General features: G+C 43.0%; 1 protein-coding gene across 1 annotated transcript in view; it reads right to left on the bottom strand.

Moving 5' to 3' along the window:
- Positions 1 to 956: 956 nt before the first annotated feature.
- Positions 957 to 22,749, bottom strand: part of LOC126101175 (myelin regulatory factor) — a 371,876-nt gene continuing 350,083 nt past the window's right edge. Inside the window, exons 20-22 of the mRNA XM_049911873.1 lie at positions 21,068 to 21,242; positions 13,043 to 13,289; positions 957 to 1,124 (exon numbers count right to left, since the gene is read on the bottom strand). Coding sequence (XP_049767830.1) covers positions 1,041 to 1,124; positions 13,043 to 13,289; positions 21,068 to 21,242 — 506 coding nt within the window. The 3' untranslated portion in view covers positions 957 to 1,040. The remainder of the gene's footprint in view (positions 1,125 to 13,042; positions 13,290 to 21,067; positions 21,243 to 22,749) is intronic.

Here is a 22,749-nt window from a genome sequence, read left to right as displayed (position 1 = left end):
TGTCAATACAATAGAACAAAATGTTCTTACTTAATCAAATGTGTATATGTACAATGTTTCTTATCATCACTGTGGAAATCCTTTCACCTAAAATATTTAGAATACATTATGTACAGTCTAATTCTTATCACTGCATGGAATGGTCCAACTGATTATGTAAAATGAATGCCAGATATTAATAAATCGGTGCATACATATATTGATGTTCCTGGCACGAATACAATTCAAAATGAAGTCCATATTTGAAGGTATATGGTGACATAACAGTCTAAATGTATCAGCACTGTTCAAAAACTAAAAGAATATTGCATACAGAGATAGATACTTTCAGCAAATAAAAATGGAAGAATAAACTGTTGTATAGGAAACTAATGCAAAACATGTACAAGACTGTGCTTCAGCTTCCAAAATATTATTGTTGAATCTGATAGACAGACCAAAAAACTCAAGACTAAACTACAAAAATGTGAGAATATACATTATACATTACATAGAACATTACTTAGTCTTACAAATATTTACATCATTGTAATGTGTATGTAAACAATGGAGTTTATGAAGATGAATAAGATATTATATTAACAACTAACAGATCATGACACAAATATAAAATTCAGCTAGAATACATCAGGTTGCTGCTCAGTTTAATGCATTCTAGCTTCACTGTACTGATGTAGTCCATGAGTGTTGAAAATTGCACCAGGAACACATATCTTTTCTTTATTTATCTCTTTAAAAACTTACTTACTGAAAGTTGTCATGGCTATTGTTCTAAGAAGAAAAATCGTATAGTGTCAGTTCTGAGGTATATCACACAGCATTCTTGTATACAATTCCTTATTATATTTTTGGGACTGAAACTTAGTTTTACTGTAACAGTGCTAAAAGATAATTGTAAAACAGCAATCAACTTATATCACTCTTAGGGGAGTTTATAGGTAACATATTAGAGCTCATTTCCAACAATACAATTCTCTTTTATTGCCACATACCAACCACAAATTGTATGTCAACTATGAGTATTGAATGCTCCATGTACATCACTCAGCACAATCTCTATAGAAAACAAAATTGTACTCGAAGAAAGTAAGTTCAGGGACTTCAGCTGATCGCGTACACAGCTTCTGAAAATAAAAATATTTCATTATATTACTCAAAATCTTATTGTACAACTGATGTTATTTAAATATACTCGAGAGTAGTGTCACGTAATTATTTATTTTTTCCTAGCATATTAAGGATCTTGAACACTATCTTACGTTTAATTCTCACATACTTCTTGAAGATCTCATAGAATATAACACTAGAATGAGCACATTAATCATTTATAGGTGAGTGATTGCCTTTCTTAACTTTTGTTAAGTTAACAACAATAAATAATAATAAATTTAAGGGAAATTCTCATCGTGACAGTCATACTAACATTATAAGAATTGCACACATTATTATAAATTGCTATTCCTCACTTAGCAGCAATGAAATCTAAATGTACCCATTGCAGTAGTTGGAGAAAAATTAACACTGGTGCCAGACGATACATGTGACATAGTCAGAAAAAAAAGCAAAAGTCTGCAAAATAAAAGATGAATAAGAAGAACTGAAAAAAATACAGACAATGAGAAAAATAATAAATACATAAATAAATAAATAAAAATAATGAAAGAGAAGGGTAGAGAAATGACGAGACTGGGAAGAAATCTGCAAACTGCTTAGGTACTCCAAGCAGGAAATTACTTATGTTTTCAATATTTCTTGGGTAATCATTTGGGTGGTATCATCCAGAAAGTGTGATATGTCAGCAAACTGACTGCTTGCCATCTTTAGGTGTTCCTGATGACTGATTAATTTCTGCTGGATGCCTTGTTAATGTCCTCTTCCCTCCTTTCCCACAGCCTTCAGCCAGCTGTCTCTGGGTGCTGACCTTGCATTTTCTTCAGTTGTTATGATGGGAGCAGTTTTCCATGTAGATAGCTGCTGTGCTTTGATAATGCTGGGATCTACCCAGGCCTTGCTTAACTGAAAATTGCTGTCTTTATTCATTAGTCTGTCACGTAGTCAGTTTTCTGCTGCCTCTTCTAGAGTACAACTCCAGAAGGTGTTGGACTGTTGCAGCAACTTGGTGTCATCACAATTCATGGCATGTCCATGAGAGAAACAGTGCTCTAACACAGTGGACTCTGTCGGCTGTTTGTCATCAGTGCATCTTGCCTGTACCATCCAGATAATCCTGCTTTCATACATTTCCCCATACTGACAAGGGATGTGGCAGACTCCCAACTTCCAGAGTCCTATGTCACATCTGATTGATCCCAGTAAGACTTTTGTCTCGTGGGCTTTAGGTAATCCAGAAAGTTGAGGTGACACAGCTGCTCCTCTATGAAGTTTCTTCACAGTCTTCTTAGATGGGAATCTGTGCTGGAAAAGCTTGATGGTCATCCTCTTCACTCAATTGGCAGGATCATTGTCAATTCACCTGTAGGTGTTGTCATCTAATAGGTCCTAAAGATTTTGTAGTACCAGGGTTGGAACTTTAATAGCGGCAACTTTTTAATTACAGCTCATACAAAATATATATGTGTTTCAAAGTTTAACTGACCTTCAAAGTAGTCACCAGTATTGTGTATAACCTGTTGCCAGCAATGTGGAAATTGTAGGATACTCTTAGCAGTGCCAGTTGCGTTGACAGTTCGAGCAGCGCAGTCTATTGCCTGACGAATTTGTATTAGTTCTGAATGCCATGAAGTGTTTTCTTCAGTTTAGAAATCGAGATGAACTCGAGGGCTAAGTCAGGGGAGTGCAGTAGGTAGTATAGCACTTAGCAGCCCCATCAGACAAACAAATCAGTTACAGCTTGCACTGTACGTGCTTGAGCATTGTCCTGCAAAATAATGGTCTGGTCCAGCAGAAAGTGTCATCACTTCTGTCTCTAAGCTGGTCATAGGTTGTGTTCCAAAAATGAACAGCAAGTTCCATGTTAACAAATATCTCTTCTTCAGAAACACTTTCCTTGCCGTAGCCAGTCTACATTTTATATCCTCTCTACTTCGACTATCTTCAATTATTCTGCTCCCCAAATAGCAAAACTCATTTACTGCTTTAAGTGTCTCATTTCCTAATCTACTTCCCTCAGCATCACCTGATTTAATTTGACTACATTCCATTAGCCTCATTTAGCTTTTGTTGATGTTCATCTTATATCCTTCTTTCAAGACACTGTTCATGCTGTTCAGCTGTTCTTCAGGTCCTTTGCTGTCTCTGACAGAGCTACAATGTCGTTGGCAAACCTCTGAGTTTTTATTTCTTCTCCATAGATTTTAATTCCTATTCCAAATTTTTCTTTGGTTTCCTCTACTGATTGTTCAATATACAGATTGAATAACATTGCGGATAAGCTACAACCCTGTCTCACTCCATTCTCAATCACTGCTTCCCTTTCATGCCCCTCGACTCGTATAACTGCCATCTCGTTTCTGTACAAATTATAAATAGCCTCCTGCTCCATGTATTTTAGACCTGCTACCTTCAGATTCTGAAAAAGAGTATTCCAGTCATAATTGTGAAAATCTTTTTTCTGAGTCTACAAATGCTAGGAATGGAGGTTTGCCTTTCCTTAACCTATCTTCTAAGATAAGTCGTAGGGTCAGTATTGCCTCACGTGGTCCAACATTTCTATGGAATCCAAACTGATTTTCCCCGAGGTTGGCTTCTACCAGTTTTCCCATTCATTGTAAAGAATTCATGTTAATATTTTGCAACCATGATTTATTAAACTGATAGTGCAGTAATTTTCACACCTGTCAACACCTGCTTTCTTTAGGATTGGTATTGTTATTTTCTTCTTGAAGTCTGAGAGAACTTTGCTTGTCTCATACATCTTGCTCACCAGATGAAAGAGTTTTGTCATGGCTGGTTCTCCCACGGCTATCAGTAGTTCTAATGGAATGTTGTTTACTCCCGGGGCCTTGTTTCGACTTAGGTCCTTCAATGCTCTGTGAAATTCTTCACATAGTATCATATCTCCCATTTCATTTTCATCTACGTCCTCATCCAATTCCACAATATTGCCCTCAAGTACATTGCTCTTGTATAGACTCTCTATATTCTCCTTCCACTTTTCTGCTTTCCCTTCTTTGCTTAAGACTGTTTTCCATCTGAGCTCTTGATATTCTCTTTAATTTTTCTGTAGGCAGTATCTATCTTACCCCTAGTGATATATGCTTCAAATCTACTTTTTATTCAATGGAAATTTCTTTGAACAAGCAGATGGAATAGTGTTGGGCTGCTTGCTATCACCACTGCTGGCCAGAATGTCTAAGGAGGTGGAGGGATTTGAAGAATTAGTCCTTGAGTCAACAGTGCTTTTTTTTTTTTTATATGTAGATGGTACATTTGTAATCTGCTTACACTGATGATGTCATCTACAAGACTTCCTGTTACACCTGAATTTGCTATACCAGAACATCAAATTCATGATGGAGATAGAAGAAAACAAACTACCATTTCTGGATGTGCTTCTCAAGCAAAGACCAGATGATACACTATGGCACAGCATCCACCATAAACAGATACGTGCACATTTGTACTAGCACGCCTCCAGCTTAGATGTGCCTTCACAATGAGGTATCCTACGCACACTAATGCACAGAGCAGATGAAATCTCGGACTGTGACAGTCTACCAGCCAAACTGCAGCACTTATAGGCCGTGCTCCAGATGGACGATTTGGACGATTCCACCAACCACCAGACACAATATACCTTAAGACCAAAGAACCTGTGCCTATAGCCTGCTGGGGATGAAGAGAAGCCTGTTACATTGACAATCCTCCCATTTGTTGGGAACATATCAGTAAAAGTTGGAAGAATAGTCCAGAAACATAACATCATTTATGTGTTCTGCTCACCAGCTAAGACTTAGATCAGTCAAGGAGGATGTAGGACTCCAGAAACTGAGAATTTGCTACATCCATTGCCAGTCTGAGAAAATTTATGTAGGCCAGACTATCTAGACAGTATAGGACAGAGACAATGAATGGCCGACAAAGACCACTGTGGCAGAGCACTGCATCTCCCATGGATGTACCACGAATTACAACACCAAGTTGTTGTAACAATCCAACACCTTTTGGAATTATATTCTAAAACAAGTAGTAAAGATCTGACTTCATGATGGACTAAAGACAAAGACAGCGGCTTTCAATTAAGCAAGGCCTCGGACCCAGCCTTGAGCATGATCAAAGCTCAGCAGCAAGCTGCATGCAAATCCACTCCCATCATAACAACAGAATAAGACAAAGGTGTACCCAGGAGCTGATGTAGACTCAAATCACATTTTAGTAGTGATGAAGTTCAAGAGACTAGTCAGGATGAATCTATATACAGAGAAATGGAATATGGAAGTGGTAAGGAATGAAGAGATACACCTGAAGTACTCTAAGGCTATAGATACTGCGATAAGGAGTAGCTCAGAAGGCAGTTCTGTTGAAGAAGAATGGAAATCTCTAAAAAGGGCAATCACACAAGTCAGGAAGACAAACATACGAACAAAGAAGGTAACAGCCGAGAAACTATGGGTAACAGAAGAAATACTTCAGTTGATCGATGAAAGAAGGAAGTACAAAATGTTTGGAGAAATTCAGGAATATAGAAATAAAAGTCACTTAGGAACAAAATAAATAGTAAGTGCACGGAAGCTAAGGCAAAATGGCTGCATGAAAAATGCGAAGAAATTGAAAAAGAAATTATTGTCTGAAGGACTGAGTCAGCATATTGAAACAACAAAACACCTTTGGTGAAATTAAAAGCAAGGGTGATAACATCAGGAGTGCAATGGGAGTTCCACTGTTAAATGCAGAGGAAAGAGAGGATAGGTGGAAAGAGTACATTGAAGATCTCTATGATGGGAAGACTTGCCTAATGTGACAGAGGAAGAAGCAGGAGTTGATATAGAAGAGAAAGGGGATCCAGTATTGGAATAAGAATTTAAAATGGCTTTGGAAGACTTAAGATCAAATAAAGCAGAAGGGACAGATAATAAACCATCTGAATTTCTCAAGTCAATGGAAGAAGTGGCGACAAAACAACTATTCACATTGGTAAGCAGAATATATGAATCTGTCGATATACCATCTGACTTTCAGAAGAATGTCATTCATACAGTTCCAAAGACTCCAAGAGCTGACAGTCACGAAAATTATCACACAGTCAGCTTAACAGTTCATGCATTCATGCTGCTGACAAGAATAATATACAGATGAATGGAAAAGAAAATTGAGGATGTGTTAGATTATGATCAGTTTGATTTTAGGAAAGGTAAAGCACCAGAGAGGCAGTTCTGATGTTGTGTCTGATAATGGAAGCAAGGCTAAAGAAAATCAAGACATGTTCATAGGATTTGTTGACCTGGAAAAAAACATTTGACAATGTCAAATGGTGCAAGATGTTCAAAATTCTGGGAAAAATAGTGTTAAGCTGTAGTGAGACATGGATAATATACAATATGTACAAGTGTGAGGAAGGAACAATAAGAGTAGAAGACCAAGAACGAATTGATCAGATTAAAAAGGATGTAAGATAGGGATGTAGTCTTTCACCCCTACAGTTCAATCCATACACTGAAGAAGCAATGATGGAAATAAAAGAAAGCTTCAAGAGTGGAATTAAAATACAAGGAGAAAGGATATCAATGATAATATTCATGAAGACATTGCTATCCTCCGTGAAAGTGAAGAAGAGTTACAGGATCTGCTGAATGGAATGAACAGTCTAACAAGTATAGAATATGGACTGAGAGTAAATCGAAGAAAGATGGAAGTAATGAGAAGTATCAGAAATGAGAACAGTGAGAAACTTAACATCAGGACTGATGGTCACAAAGGAGGGGAAGTTAAGGAGTTCTGCTACCTACGCAGCAAAACAACCAATGACAGACAGAGCAAGGAGGACATCAGACTGGAAATGGCAAAAAGGGCATTCCTGGCCAAGAGAAATCTATTAGTATCAAACATAGCCTTAATTTGAGAAAGAAATTTCTGAGAATGTGTGTTTGGAGCACAGCATTGTATGGTAGTGAAACATGGACTATGGGAAAACTGGAACAGAAGAGAGTCAAAGCATTTGAGATGTGGTGCTACAGAAGAATGTAGAAAATTAGGTAGACTGATAAGGTAAGGAATGAGGAGATTCTGTGCAGAGTCACAGAGGAAAGGAATGCATGGAAAACACCTGCAAGAAGAAGGGACAAGATGGTATGATGTCAGTTAAGACAGGGAATAACTTGTAGAGGGTAAAAACTGTAGAGGACGACAGAGACTGGAATATGTCCAGCAAATAACTTATGATGTAGGTTGCAAGTGCTAGGCACAGGAGAGGAATAATTCATGGCGGGCTGAATCAAACCATTCTGTGACTGATAAAAAAAAACAAAAAGTGTGTGTGTGGGGGGGGGGGGGGGGGGGCGGCGGACAGAGAGAGAGAAGGAGAAGAAGATGAAATCACTTGTTGCCATGCCAGCAAAGACCCATGTCTGACGCTGGCTGTGATGCTACTGATGATCTTGGATCGACCCTCAGTGTCATGCTTTCCCCACCACCACACTAGATCAGTGCCCTGAAGCATCCGGCTGGAGGTTGCAGGGAGTACGGGACACTGAATATAAAGGCGGCTCCTGGCAGAAATTGATCAGTCATCAGGAACACCTGAAGACGGCAAGAAGTCAGCTCACTAAAATATTATACCTTCTGGGTGATCCATCCAGCTTCATACTTGAGAAATATTCAACATTTCCCTGTACCAGGAAAACCTAAAATCATACTAATGTTAATGAGAAACGCATTTGTTTCCAGTTGAATGCAATATGGTTTTGTGCATACACAGATTACTCAGTGGCCTATAAACATGTAGGTGAAATAGAGATATTACATGAAGTTTGAATGTTATTCAAGGGTATACGTAAGACATTAAAGACACTAAATACATCATATCTTTTGTAATAGCTGTGAAAGGATCATGAATATTATAGAAATTGCCCAAAAAATATTTTGCACCTTACATAGTTTGTGCCTTTTTGATTGGATCCTCTTTCTTAATACTATTTCGAACACAGGAATCCGCCACAGACTGTCACCAGTGTACTGGAGGTAAAAGTAAACCTGCATCCTCATTGTCTCACACTACGTTTCCAATCATAAACAGGATAATGCACTTGTGAACGCAGTTTAAGTCAGTCAATATGGTTTCAAGGATCATTTCAAGTGTAGACAGCATGTGAGCATTTTCACTTTATGGCAAGAAGGATTGTCAGCACAGGAAGTTTCCCACCAAACTGACGTACACCACAGCAGTGTCATTCAAACATTCAACCTCTATTGTTGTTGTTGTGGTCTTCAGTCCTGAGACTGGTTTGACGCAGCTCTCCATGCTACTCTATCCTGTGCAAGCTTCTTCATCTCCCAGTATCTACTGCAACCTACATCCTTCTGAATCTGCTTAGTGTATTCATCTCTTGGTCTCCCTCTACGATTTTTACCCTCCACACTGCCCTCCAATGCTAAATTTGTGATCCCTTGATGCCTCAAAACATGTCCTACCAACCGATCCCTTCTTCTAGTCAAGTTGTGCCACAAACTTCTCTTCTCCCCAATCCTATTCAATACCTCCTCATTAGTTATGTGATCTACCCACCTTATCTTCAGCATTCTTCTGTAGCACCACATTTCGAAAGCTTCTATTCTCTTCTTGTCCAAACTAGTTATCGTCCAACCTCTATTGTGAGGCATAAAACATTGAAGATCTGCCTCATAGTGGTCATCTGCAGTCAACAATGCCTCCTAGTAACCACTGTCTACAAATTATTGTTGCTGGACTACAAAATTCCACTTCAGTTGTAAATAATTTGCCTGTTCAAAGAGATTTTGGGATTGTAGCTGGTCGTCGTAAAATTCATTCCATGATATTTCAGCTGGACAACTGCCAGCCATCTTCAGGTGAGCCAAACGAGGAATGACGAAGATGTTTCCCTCTCTTTCTTATATAGTGTGCTGATGGTACTCGAGCGAGGTGGCACAGTGGTTAGACACTGGACTCGCATTTGGTAGGACGACGGTTCAATCCCGCGTCCGGACATCCTGATTTAGGTTTTCCGTGATTTCCCTAAATCGCTCCAGGCAAATGCCAGGATGGTTCCTTTCAAAGGGCACGGCTGACTTCCTTCCCCATCCTTCCCTAATCTGATGAGACCGATGACCTTGCTGTCTGGTCTCCTTCCGCAAAACAACCAACCAACCTGATGGTGCTGCTGCGCATGCGTTTAAGTTGTGGAGACAGAAGGACCACACCACCCAGTGGCAGTGCCCTTGCTGGTGGAACTGCAAGACTCAGCTGCCATCGGTATTGTCGCCGGCTGCAGCTATCGAAGTCTTCTGGCATCTTCGTCTCAAGCAAATTTTGGAGATGACAAGATTCCACACATTATTCAGTTGGTAACCACTGTCACGGTTCATTAGATTTTCCACAACGTGTATTTCAGTGGATTCTTTGATAGTGGAGTCCCAAAAGGTGGTTGCTGTGGCCAGAATCGAAGTTTTGTCATACTCCATTAAATGTCCGTTGGAAATACAGTGTTCAGCAACTGCAGACTTACTGGGTCGAAGTAGGCAAGTGCAACGTTGATGTTCCGTACAATGCTCTTCCCCTGTATCCATTGTATGTCCTATATAGGCCATACCACATTGACGTGGTATTTTATATATTCCCGTCTTCCACAGTAACAAATCAACCTTCACCAATCCCAGCAGATCTGAAATATTAGAAGGTGGACAAAAAACCACTTTCACATGAAAATGATTAAGAATCCTCACTACTTTGAAGGAGGTATTTCCAATGAAGGGAAGAAAAGCTAGGGACTCGGTTGGCGCGTTCTCCCCTTTATCCACTTCCCAGTTCATGGCTTTATTTGAGAAGGCACTGTTAATTTGCTGGGTCGAGTATCCATTATCTCTGAACACCGTTCTTAAATGTGCAAGTTCCGTAGGCAAATTCTCTGCATCTGCCACTGTATGTGCCCTGTGCACAAGGGTTTTAAGCACACTCATAGTTTGGGATGATGATGGCAACTTGAAGAATGAAGTACAAATCAGTGTGAGTGGGCTTATGATAAACAGAATGTCCCACCGAGCCATCACTCTTCCGTTTAACCAAAACATCCAGGAATGGAAGGCAACCATCTTTCTCTAGTTCCATAGTACAGCGCTCACCAGGTCTACATCATATGCACACACGACCATCACTTGCATGCAGGAAGAATCTGGTTTCATTGCTGAAGACCACAGCAGACCACTGCATCTTCAAAGTTATCCTCAGTGGCGTTAGTGGAAGATGGGCAAGAGGGGTGCATGCCTGTAGTTCCATTACTAATAATCATTTCACAACAGTTCATGTTGCTGACAAGTCTGGGCTCACAAGCCTTCTTATCTGTGCTGTGGTAGCTGTACGATCTGTCATTGCTACCATTACAACACAACAATCCTGGTGGGTGTCTGTGCTGAGTGGACATCCAGACCATTGTCTATGGGTGTGAGAATATTCACTTGTTCACTGATACTAGCATCATAGCACAACTGATGCAGCACATCCAGCTTCTGTGGCATTTCTCTGAAAGGACCGTGCTGCCACATAGAAGGCTTCAGTCTGACCCCTTTCAAACTCACTCTGTTGGCTGTAGGAAGCACGAGTGCATCTCCATGGCATGGTTGCCTGTTTGCTTCCCATGTTTAAACCCTCTGGCAGTGAGTATTCCCAATTAAAGGGTAGACATTGATGGCACTCTGGTAGCTATGCCAATGCATAGCTGATAGCATGTCTGTTGGCAGATAACATTGAAACTGTTATCAGTACATTCCCCTGGTGGCATATGCTGTCACTAGATCAAAATCAATGTTGTCTTTCGAGGTGCACTAATTTTTTTTCTGCCAGCATAGTTCATAGCCCTCACCACCTTAGTCCTACATAACTACAAGACTCAACTGCCTCTGCTTTTATCTTTTTACTAAGAAACTCATTTCTGCTGTAGTTTGGGTCCACTCAGAAGGCCTCACCTTTATCACAAACCCAAATTTAATTATTGTTGCACATGAAAGGACATATTTTCCTTTACTCATTCCTTTCAGTGGAAGTATCTTTTCTATCCACGCACTATAGACCACAGTCAGCGGAAGTGCCACATTGAGACTTGTCTAAGCCAGTTACAAACAGGTGACATAGTAATGTGGTTTCTTCTCATCCATTATGTTTTTTCTACTCCCTTCAATAATCAAATTTTTTGCTAGTTTTTGTCTTATTTTCAATAATTTATCTATTGGCATGTGACTCATACATGAAAATTTCAAGATTTTAATTAGATCTAATTTCACTTGGCTTTACTGTTCAGGTTATCATTTTGGTTGTTCTGTTTACATTGCTGTAATTAGTTTTCATTAGGGCACTCACAATTTGAAGCTATAGTTAACTGACGTTAGTACTACAGTCCACACCATTAAAACTTATGAGCTACTTTGCAAAATCAAAGGTAATGACCTACACCTTTTGTAAGCTAACTTTTCTGACTTCCAATAACGTATTTTAAATTACCTGAAACTAGTTATATTCTGATATAATTAAATTTGAAGTTCTGAGCCACTACCAATATTCATCAGAGATTTTGCCCCAACCACTTTTGATTATAATTTTTGACTACATACTTTTGTTACCATAATTTTTCTGTTCAATGTAACATACAGCACTTATTAATTAACTCACTAATTATAACTTCATGTAGTTTACCTCAATTTGCTATATGGTACTTATACAGTAAACAAGGTGATTCACACTGTGTAAGAACAATAGCGTCCAAGTATTTTTCTAAATTTCTACATTTTCTATATGCCGAAATTGCATTAGTTCTGATAGTTCATCCGAAATAGCAAAATCCAACCTAGTCAATTTTCAAAGCCCAATGTAATTTATGAAATAATAGTCTTTTCTTATGCCCATCTATAAGTAGTTGGATGTCATCCACAATCAACACTCTATGATTCAAAGCCCCACGAATAAGACCTATTTCAGGTGCACTCTCAGTGTTGGCTCATGCCACAATCATGCACATTTTGTACACAAAATAACTGCACTGGCAACTGTGAAACTCATTAATATTAATGTCTGAAGACTGTGTATTACAGTAACTCAAGGTAATGAACAGTTTTAACTGAACTGTGTTGTGATTAGCAAGAAATGTGGAAGGACACCTATACTCAACCTATCAAAGCCTACTTCAGAAACAATTCTTATGTTTACATTTCTTGCTGTATATAATGTTTGCTTATTATTATTATTATTATTATTATTACTACTACTACTACTACTACTACTACTACTACTACTCATTCTCTCTCTCCATTTTTAATGAATCAGAAACAACACTTAATATACAGGATGTTAGAGGTAAAAGTGCAGATACTTTTATTGGTGGCACAAGAAGTGTACTGATCAACATTACTTAAGTATTTACTTAATTTGCAGAATAATAAATGTAGATATTATTGTTTTAGGTTGGTTAGCACCTCCAAGTACTAGTGGCAAGAGCAATCCATTAATGTTTTTTTTTTTACCACTGGGCAGCAGGCCAGGTATTGAAGCTGGATGTACGGACACGAATGGTTAGTCCATACTGACAGGTATAGTCCACTTAGTGGTGCAATTACGACTGTGCAGCAAACATGAGGTGGTAAGTTATGTGACGTGATTGCTGTAAGACTGTTAGACACAGAGAAAAAACAACTAACACACTGATGTGGGTATATATTAAGGTACCAATGGTCATAATATCTGCAATTACACCACAAGCACCCTGTATACTGCAATAAAAATTACTTTCACTTAAAAGTTTACAGTGGTTTGTAGGGTGTAAATATTTTAAATCCAGGTGTGGATATTTATATGCAGATAAAATATGTTAATATAACCATCACAAAAAGTTAAGGTATAAAAGTTGTTCTGGGTAGAAATACTTACATTGAGAGGCCTTATAGTAGGAATTCGATAACGGTACATTGCTCGGACAAAAGACCGCACTGGGATGTGGAACACTTGCTCCTGCATTTGCATCTGCCCCTGTGCAGGAGGTTGAACTTGGCCAGGACCCTGGGCTTGGACCTCACTCATCCGCTCGTCAGGTGCTCTGAGGTCGGAACCACCCAGTGCTCTGGGACACACTGACCTTGGCTCCCCCACAATGCAGGCTTCCACTTGTTGGGTGTGCCTGCATAAATCCATTTGCAACATACTTTAGACCAAACAGAATACATTTAACTGTGTCATTAGAAGATCCATTACCAATAGAATTTCCTGCTTTTAGAACAAATCTATCCACTTCAATGTGATTTCTCCATTAAAAAATAAGTGAAACAGGATTACTGAACCAATAACAAATGGTGCAGCAGTTGTACAGCCAAATCATTCATTTAATAACACAGAGGGTATGTGCACAATTCTCAAAACATGAAGTAGTTCATCCATCAGCAGAAAGCTTAGCAGAGAATACTGATAAAGTGAGAGAAATGTTACAGAAAATGAATCAAAAGTAATATTTGATCAATAACCAATGGACAAAGAAATGGGAAGTGAATGAAGAAGAGCACAAAAAAGGAGGAGGAGATGAAACAAAATTCATAATGAGACTACGCAAATGATGAAATGCACATAAATTATGGAGAGCCAGCCCACATCATTAAGGGTTTAAAAGAATTTCACAAAGGAAAATCCGGGTTGGTTTAGAAGAACTAGTGTTTGAAGAGGTAATCCATATGACATGAATGGTAAAAAAAAATGTGTTCTCACAGATAATTGTCCCTGAAGTTACATACATTTTGCCAGTAACTGAAATATGTGCTTTGTCATTAGTAATCAACTCCACATCATGCTTTTTAACCACTTGTTACTTCTCACTTCATTGCACATCCACTGCCTTTCCCTTACATTTGATTTGTTAATTTTGTTTCTTTTACTGAACTAATTGTACGAGGTTTGTTCAAAATAAAACTGAACTTCTGTTATAACACCTCTATTGTTAAGTGTATAACATTTTAAGCACTATCCCTCTCAAAATAGTCCCCTATACAGGCAATACATTGTTCCCATCATTTCTTCCACTTTTGGAAAGCCTCCTGGAATGTATTTTGTGGGATGGCACGCAGGTCTCTTGTCGCATTGTCCTGAATCTCCTCTGTGCCCCCTGCAGGTTCGGGGGTAAGAATAGGCCCGTGGTATTCCTGCCTGTCGTAAGAGGCAACTAAAAGGAGTCTCAAACTTTTTGGCCTTCTGTGATGGTCCTCTGTTGGGTTTGACCTCCATCTCTCAAAATTTTCCGAAGAGCGAGCCGACTGGGGAAGGGCGCCTTACTTGGTGCATTGTGTCCATCTTGCGATCAGACCTTTCTCCAGCTTATTCGCTGTTGAATTGCAGTCCTGCCTGCTCTCCATCTCTTGGGCATGACTACGTTCCTGCGTGCAGATTACACCTTGCACTGTGCAGTGCCTCTTTATGCACTGACGGCCACCATGGACCACATGTTACCTAACATCCTGCACGGTAGCCAGTCCGTTGTGGTGGGGCCGCCATGTACCCTGTTGGTTGTAGCCCCCTGACAACACAGGGATCGCTCTACTGATGCCTGCGCCGTTAACTCCCCACGTATGCCAAGGAGTAGATGCCTATCCTCCTGGGGTATCGGGACTCCCAGCCATCCTGCCAGGTGGCCTTTGCTGTGGCTGGGTGGCGCCCGTGGGGAGGGCCCTTGGTCGGAGTAGGTGGCATCAGGGCAGATGACCCGCAATGAAGCGTGGTACATCGTCTCTTGCTAGCGGCCAGCCGCCAGCAGTCTCTAAGCGTTCTTGGGCTCAATTTAACGCTCAGAAGTACGATCCCAAAACGTTCCCCTCCCTGGCCTCACCGTGGGAGGAACGTAAATCTCAGGATCACAGTAGCAGTTCTTCGCCCCGATTCTTAGTTTGTACAAGAGCTGATGGGGAGTCTTTTCTCTCCACAAAGCCTCAGTTATTCATCGAGCATTTAGAGGACAAGTTTGGGGAGGTGGATGGCTTGTCCAAAATGCGCTCTGGATCGGTCCTGATACAAACGGCATCCTCTGCCCAGTCACAACGGTTAATTGCTTGTGACAAGTTGGGGGATGTTGCTGTTATGATCACACCACATAAGAGTTTAAATATGGTCCAGGGAGTTATTTACCATAAGGACCTTCTTTTGCAGTCTGATGACGAGCTGCACGCCAACTTAGAGTGCAGAGGTGTACATTTCGTCCGGCGCGTTCATCGGGGTCCGAAGGAAAATCAGATAGCTACCGGTGCCTTCATCTTGGCCTTTGAGGGTGATACGTTACCGGAAAAGGTCAAGGTGATGGTCTACTGATGTGACGTCAAGCCCTATATCCCTCCCCCGATGCGGTGCTTCAAGTGCTGGAAGTTTGGCCATATGTCTTCCCGCTGCACTTCCAGCCTCACATGTCGAGATTGCGGACGGCCATCTCATCCTGATACTCCATGTGCCCCGCCTCCCATCTGTGTCAACTGCGGGGAGCACCATCCACCTTGCTCACCAGACTGCAGAATATTCCAGAAAGAGCGCAAAATCATGGAATATAAGACCCTGGACCGACTGACTTATACTGAGGCCAAAAGGAAATACGACCGATTACATCCTGTGAGAATGACATCTTCCTACGCCGCTGCTACAACACCTGTGCTTGCCCCATCAGTTTCCCGACTTCTGGCTGGATCAACAAGTGGTACAACTCCTCCTGCCCCCTTGCCAGTGGGGGGGCTCTACCCAACGGGTTGCTCCTGCGCCACCTACCTCATGAGCAACACCATCTCACCCATTGGGGACGTCCGTCCCCGCTTCTAAGCCGGAGAAGTGTCCAACTTCTTCGGCTTCTCACGCTCGGAAGGGGTCCCTCCCTTCCCAGGTTTCCACCAGTGGGAAGGCTGACGACCGACAGTGGCGTAAGTGCCCACAATCAGCCGGTCGAAGGGCTTCACGATCCTCCTCAGTCCCGGAGACTGAATCGGTGAAGCCCTCCCAGCCAGTTAAACCCAAGGAGCAGCGTGAGAAATCCAAGAAGAAGAGCTCTAAGCCCAAGGAACTCGCGGTGGCAGCCACCCCACCGCAACCTTCCAGCTCTGCGTCTGAGGACGAGGTGTAGATTCTGGCGTCTGCTGAGGACCTCGATCTCGCCGGTCCCTCAGACACCATAAATAGCACTAGCACAGGTGCTCAATCGGAGGCAGCAGGTGACCCAGCGGCGTAATCTGCCTTCCCAGTCCAGTCACACCTTTCTCAGCCATGGACAATACCATCCTCCAGTGGAACTGCAGCGGTTTCTTCCACCATCTAGCTGAGTTTCGCCAGCTTATCAGCCTTCACCCTTTCTTCTGCATTGCTCTTCAGTAAACTTGGTTTCCAGCAATGCGAACCCCCACCCTCCGTGGCTATCGGGGTTATTATAAGAACCGAGCAGCATATGAAAGGGTGTCTGGTGGCTTCTGCATCTATGTCCTTAACTCTCTTCACAGTGAGTCTGTCCCTCTACAAACAGCTTTAGAGGCTGTCGCTGTTAGGGTGTGGACGCCACAGGCTATTACCGTCTGCAGTCTTTGCCTTCCACCGGATGGTGATGTCGCGCAGCATGAGCTGGCTGTGCTGCTAGCCCAATTGCCGTCACCTTTCTTGTTACTGGGCGACTTCAACGCCCATAACCCTCTGTGGGGTGGGTCAGTGGCAACAGGTCGAGGCGCCACGATTGAGCATTTATTGGCACAGTTTGATCTTTCACTTCTAAATGATGGTTCCTTCACACACTTCAGCACGGCGCATGGCACGTACTCCGCCATCGACCTTTCGATCTGTAGCCCTCGCCTCTTACCGTCTGTCCAATGGAGTGCGCATGACGACTTGTGTGGCAGTGACCACTTTCCGATCTTTCTGTCACTGCCACCACATCACTCTTCTGGGCGCCCCAGCAGATGGGCTATGAATAGGGCTGACTGAGACTTGTTTTCCTCCACTGCCGCTATTGAGCCTCTCTCTAGTGATGACATTGATGCGGTGGTTCAATCGGTCACCACCGGCATCGTTATTGCTGCCGAATCTGCCATTCCCTGTTCTTCTGGGTCCCCTCGGCAGAGGGCTGTCTTGGTGGTCGCCTGAGATCACTGAAGCAATTAAAGATCGCCGGCGGGCGCTCCAGCGACACTAGCAACATCCCTCCATAGACCACCTTATCGCCTTCAAACGGCTGTGTGCGCGGGCCTGCCTCCTTATCTGCCAAGGCAAGAAGGAGTGCTGGGAGCGATATGTGTCCACCATTGGCCTCCATGTCACTCTATCACAGGTCTGGGCCACGATTCGACGTGTCTACGGCTATCGGATCCCTGTCAGCGTCCCTGCGCTCTCACTGAATGGAGCAGTTTGTACTGACTCCGACGTCATTGCAAACCGCTTAGCAGAGCATTTTGCTATGAATTCCGCTTCTGCGAATTACCCCCCGGCCTTCCGCTCCATTAAAGAGCGGATGGAACGTCGGAGCCTTTCTTTTCGCACCCACCATTCTGAATCCTACAATGCTCCATTCAGTGAATGGGAATTTCACAGCGCCCTTGATGCTTGCCCTGATACTGCCCCTGGGCCAGATCGCATTCGCTGTCAGATGCTGAAACACCTTTCAGTGGACTGCAAGTGACGCCTCCTCGACCTTTACAACCGTCTCTGGGTCGAGGGTGAGTTTCCGTCGCAATGGCGGGAAGGCATTGTCATCCCCATTTTGAAACCGGGCAAGAGCCCTTTGGAGGTGGACAGCTACCGCCCCATTAGCCTCACCAACGTTCTTTGCAAGCTTCTCGAATGGATGGTGAGCCAGCGCTTAAATTGGGTACTGGAGTCTCGGGGCCTTCTGGCTCCATCTCAGGGTGGGTTCCGTAAAGGTTGCTCCGCCGCCGACAATCTGGTGAGCCTGGAGTCAGCCATCCGCAGTGCCTTTGCCCACCGTCAGCACCTGGTCGCTGTCTTTTTCGACATGCAGAAGGCGTACGATACGATATGGCGTCATCACATCCTTTCTACGCTTCATGGATGGGGCCTTCGGGGCCCTCTGCCGATCTTGATCCTCAATTTTCTGTCGTATCGTACCTTCCGCGTGCAAGTCGCAGCCTCCCATAGTTCCTCCCGCGTCCAGGAGAACGGGGTACCACAGGGCTCTGTCCTCAGTGTCTGCCTGTTTTTAATTACCATCAACGGTCTCGCTGCAGTGGTAGGAAATTCTGTCTTCGCTTCCCTGTATGCTGACGACTTCTGCCTTTACTATAGCTCTATTAGCATTGCAGCTGCTGAATGTCAGCTACAGGGCGCAATCCGCAAGGCGCAGTCTTGGGCTGTAGCGCGTGGTTTTCAGTTTTCGGCTGCCAAGACCCGCGTTATGCATTTCTGCCGGGGCTGCACGGTCCATCCTGAGCCGCGGCTTTATCTTGGCGGCGAACTTCTTGCTGTGGTGGAGACCGACAGGTTTTTGGGTGTACTTTTTGATGCCCGGTTGACTTGGCTGCCTCATATTCGGCAGCTTAAACAGGCCTGTTGGCGGCATCTAAATGCTCTGAGATGCTTGAGCCACACCAGCTGGGGCGCTGACAGGTCTACCCTGTTATGGCTCTACCGAGCGTTAATCCCGTCCCGTCTGGATTATGGGAGCCTGGCTTATGGCTCCGCTTCCCCATCTGCTTTGTGGGTGCTGGAACCAATCCTCCACAGTGGAATCCGCCTTGCTACTGGTGCTTTCCGCACCAGCCCTCTGGACAGCATACTAGTGGAGGCCGGTGTCCTCCACTGCGGTTGCGACGCCAACAATTACTGGCTGCTTATGCTGCCCATGTTTTTAGCTTGCCCGGGCATCCAAATTACCGTGTCCTGTTCCTGCAGTCAGTCGTCCATCTGCCAGAACGTCGGCCCTGGTCGGGTTGTCCGATCGCTGTCCGCGTCAAGGAGCTTCTCTCCGGGCTTGGGTTTTTCCCTGTTCCACCTCCTTTCCGGGCACCTCTGCGTACACCCCCGTGGTGTGTCCCTCGCCCTTGCCTTCGGCTCGACTTGGCACAGGGCCCGAAGGACTCAGTCCCTCCAGGGGCCTTCCGCCACCGCATTTATTCCATCCTGGCCACGTATCAGGGCTCTGGCATTGTTTACACTGACGGCTCGATGGTTGCTGGTCGAGTCGGTTATGCACTAACTCTAGGGGACTATTCCGAACAACGTTCCTTGCCGGCTGGGTGCAGTGTTTACACTGCTGAGCTGGTCGCCATCTTTAGAGCCCTAGAGTTCATCCGCTCCTGCTCAGGTGAGTCCTTCATTATCTGTAGCTGAGCGGTTTACGAGCTCTCGACCAGTGTTTTCCTCGTTCTCGTCTGGTGATGGCTATCCATGAGTCCCTGCATACTCTTGCGCGTTGCGGCCACTCTGTGGTCTTTGTGTGGACCCCCGGTCATGTCGGTATCCCAGGCAATGAAAATGTTGACTGCCTGGCCAAACAGGCCACCAGTAAACCCACTCTCGACATTGGCCTTCCGGAGTCTGATTTGAGGGCAGTCTTCCGCCGCAAAGTTATCTCGCTTTGGGACACAGAATGGCGCGGTCTGGCCACCCCTAACAAACTCCGTGCCATCAAGGAGACGACGACTGTGTGGCACTCCTCCTTGCGAGTCTCTCGCAAGGAGTCTGTCGTCCTCTGCCGACTGCGTATTGGGCACACACGGATGACCCACGGCCACTTATTGCGCCGTGAGGTCCCTCCTCTCTGTCGCTGCGGCTCGGCATTGACAGTGGTCCACATTTTGTTGGACTGTCCACTTTTATCTGTGCTCAGGCAGACGTTTGCGCTGCCTGACACGCTCTCTGCACTTTTACTAGATGACTCTGCCATGGTGGACTTAGTTTTGCGTTTTATTCGGGCAGGGGGTTTTTATCGTTTAATCTGAGTGTTTATGTTTTTAGCATTGATTCTGGCTTTTAGCCTCTGATTTTAAACTGAGTTTTTAATGTGTTCTTGGTGGTTGGCTTTTCCTCTTTTTTTCTCTATGGTCGGCCAACCACCGTCACTCTCTGTGTGTTTTAATTTGTTTTGTCTGATCTCTGTCGGAGTCTTTCTTGTCCCATGTCGTCTGACGTCTTTCCTGCTGTTTGTTTTTATTCTCTTTGGGCGGTTTTACTTTTTTGGAAAAAGGGACCGATGACCATCGCAGTCTGGTCCCTTTAATCCCACAAACCAACCAACCAACCAATCTCCTCTGTGGTTTTTGGAAAATATGTCCTGTCAACATGGTTTTAAGTTTGGGAAACATGAAAAATTCTGCTGGGGCTACGTACAGAGAATATATCTTTCATGATACATGGGCTTATAAATTATATGGTTTCAATCTATGGATGGAAGTGTTCTTACTGGTCACACAAATAAATGTCGTTAGTTGTGCAACTCCAAATGCAAAATTCTTTGGTGGAGATCAGCTGGGTCAAATAAACACAGAAGTTAGAAGGGAGGGGAGGGGGTAGAAATTCCAGAAGGAGATCAAGGCTTGAACAGAGTATGCAGGTTCAAGGGGGATGTAGGCTAATCTAGTAGTTATACAGAGAAGAAGAGGCTTGCACAGGATAGACTAACACAGAGAGTTGCATTAAACCAGTTTTCGGACTAAGACCACAACAACAAAAGGTGCCTGGGATATGGTCCTTGATCGGTTACTGGTAGTATACTATCCTACACATGCTTAGAGTTTGAATACATTCAACCTATTTTTTCTGAGTGTTGCAGTTTTCACAAATATTACACTGCTGCTGCTATTACCGTTTCATGTGCAGACTTTAATCTGAACTTATATAAATAATGCAACTTTCTTTTCTCAAAAACTTATTGCATAATTATACTAATTTAGTAATTGTGCTGACCACACTTTCATGATCTAAAAGTGTAAATAAAGGAATACTTACTGAAAACGTAACTCAATGTAGTTATCAGTCAAATATTTACTCAGTGGTATTATGTAAGTGTGGTTCCATGCTCTCAAATCATTTGAAAACAGGTCAGCATTTTCATAAAGGAACGCTGGTGTCAATGTCTGATTGAAGTTGCTTCCCACTAAGCTTATTGTGGGCTGCTCAGTCTCTGAAATTGAAAAGTCAAAGTTACATTAATGCAGGGAACAAACAAACATTAGATATGAAGTAAAATGATGTGAAATATATGAAGAATTATACGGTCCAGTCACATTAACATGACCTTCACTTATGTTCAATGTCAATGTGCAATAACCACTCACAGTCAGCAGTTGGCAGCACTAACAGTGGAGGGTACATAAAGCATGTCGAGGGGACACAGAAACTGTCCAGCCATTGCCATAACAGAGCGATTTATCTGATATCACTGGCTTTTGGGTCCAGGGAGGAAGCATTTCCAAAACAGCTAAGTTTGTAAACTTTTGGCGTGCCCCTGTGGTTAAAGTATACTGCATATGGCAAAATAGTGCTATCCCAGATCAGCGGTTAGGCAACTGTGGTACAACATGGGCCATAAATGACAGGTGAATGATGGCTGCAGAGATGTGTATGAGCAAACAGATGTGCAACTGTTGAGCAACTGAGTACCCAGATATACCAAGGGACTACCAACAGTGTTTCCTCAGTGACCATTCAGTGAACATTGCTGCATATCGGCCTCCACAGCAGACACCTGGTTGAAGCACCCAGGTTGGCAGCTGTTCATCAGTGACGAGTGCTGGAATTTGCACATCAGTGCAACTGGATATCCACTGAGTGGCAACAGGTGGCCTTTTCAGATGACTCATGTTTTACCGTATTTACTCGAATCTAAGCCGCACTTTTTTCCGGTTTTTGTAATCCATAAAACCACTTGTGGCTTAGAATCGAGTGCAAAGTAAGCGGAAGTCCTGAAAAATGTTGGTAGGTGCCGCCACAACTAACTTCTGTCATTGAATATATGTAGCGCTACACAGGCATGCTTTGCAGGCACAAAGGTAAATACTGGCCCCAAAACCTCTGCGTCAGTAAATAAATAAATAAAAAAGTGGAAGATGAGCTTTTTTCTCCACCCCAATTTTCGACCACTGCATTTTCATACATTATCCAATGAAGTAAATACAAATTCCGTATTGTTAATCTACGAATGTAGCAGCATTTCAATGTACTGCCGTTGAATATATGTAGCACTACACAGGCATGCTTTGCAGGCACAAAGGTAAATACTGGCGCCAAAACCTCTGTGTCAGTAAATAAATAAATAAAAAAGTGGAAGATGAGCTTTTTTCTCCACCCCAATTTTCGACCACTGCATTTTCATACATTATCCAATGAAGTAAATACAAATTCCACATTGTTAATCTACGAATGTAGCAGCATTTCAATGTACTACAAAAAGCCGACTGGCAAGAGTGTTTGGGATGTTTGTCAATATGGCCAACTCTACGTTCTGAATTTTTTACTACCTGTGAGAAGAGATGGTTGCTAATAGGAACTTTTATGAATTGTGAATCACATGCAGTATTCTCTTCACTATAATATGAATATAAACATTTTGTCATGCATTCTTTCGTGTTTGCTGCTTTCTCATTTAAATCCTGTCTGCCTAATAAACTACGAAACTAGAGTGAGACAAC

Source organism: Schistocerca cancellata, chromosome 9, assembly GCF_023864275.1.
Source record: "Schistocerca cancellata isolate TAMUIC-IGC-003103 chromosome 9, iqSchCanc2.1, whole genome shotgun sequence".
Classification (NCBI taxonomy): Eukaryota; Metazoa; Arthropoda; class Insecta; order Orthoptera; family Acrididae; genus Schistocerca; species Schistocerca cancellata.
Note: the sequence above shows the minus strand (reverse complement) of the source record. Positions and strands in the feature narration are given on the sequence as shown.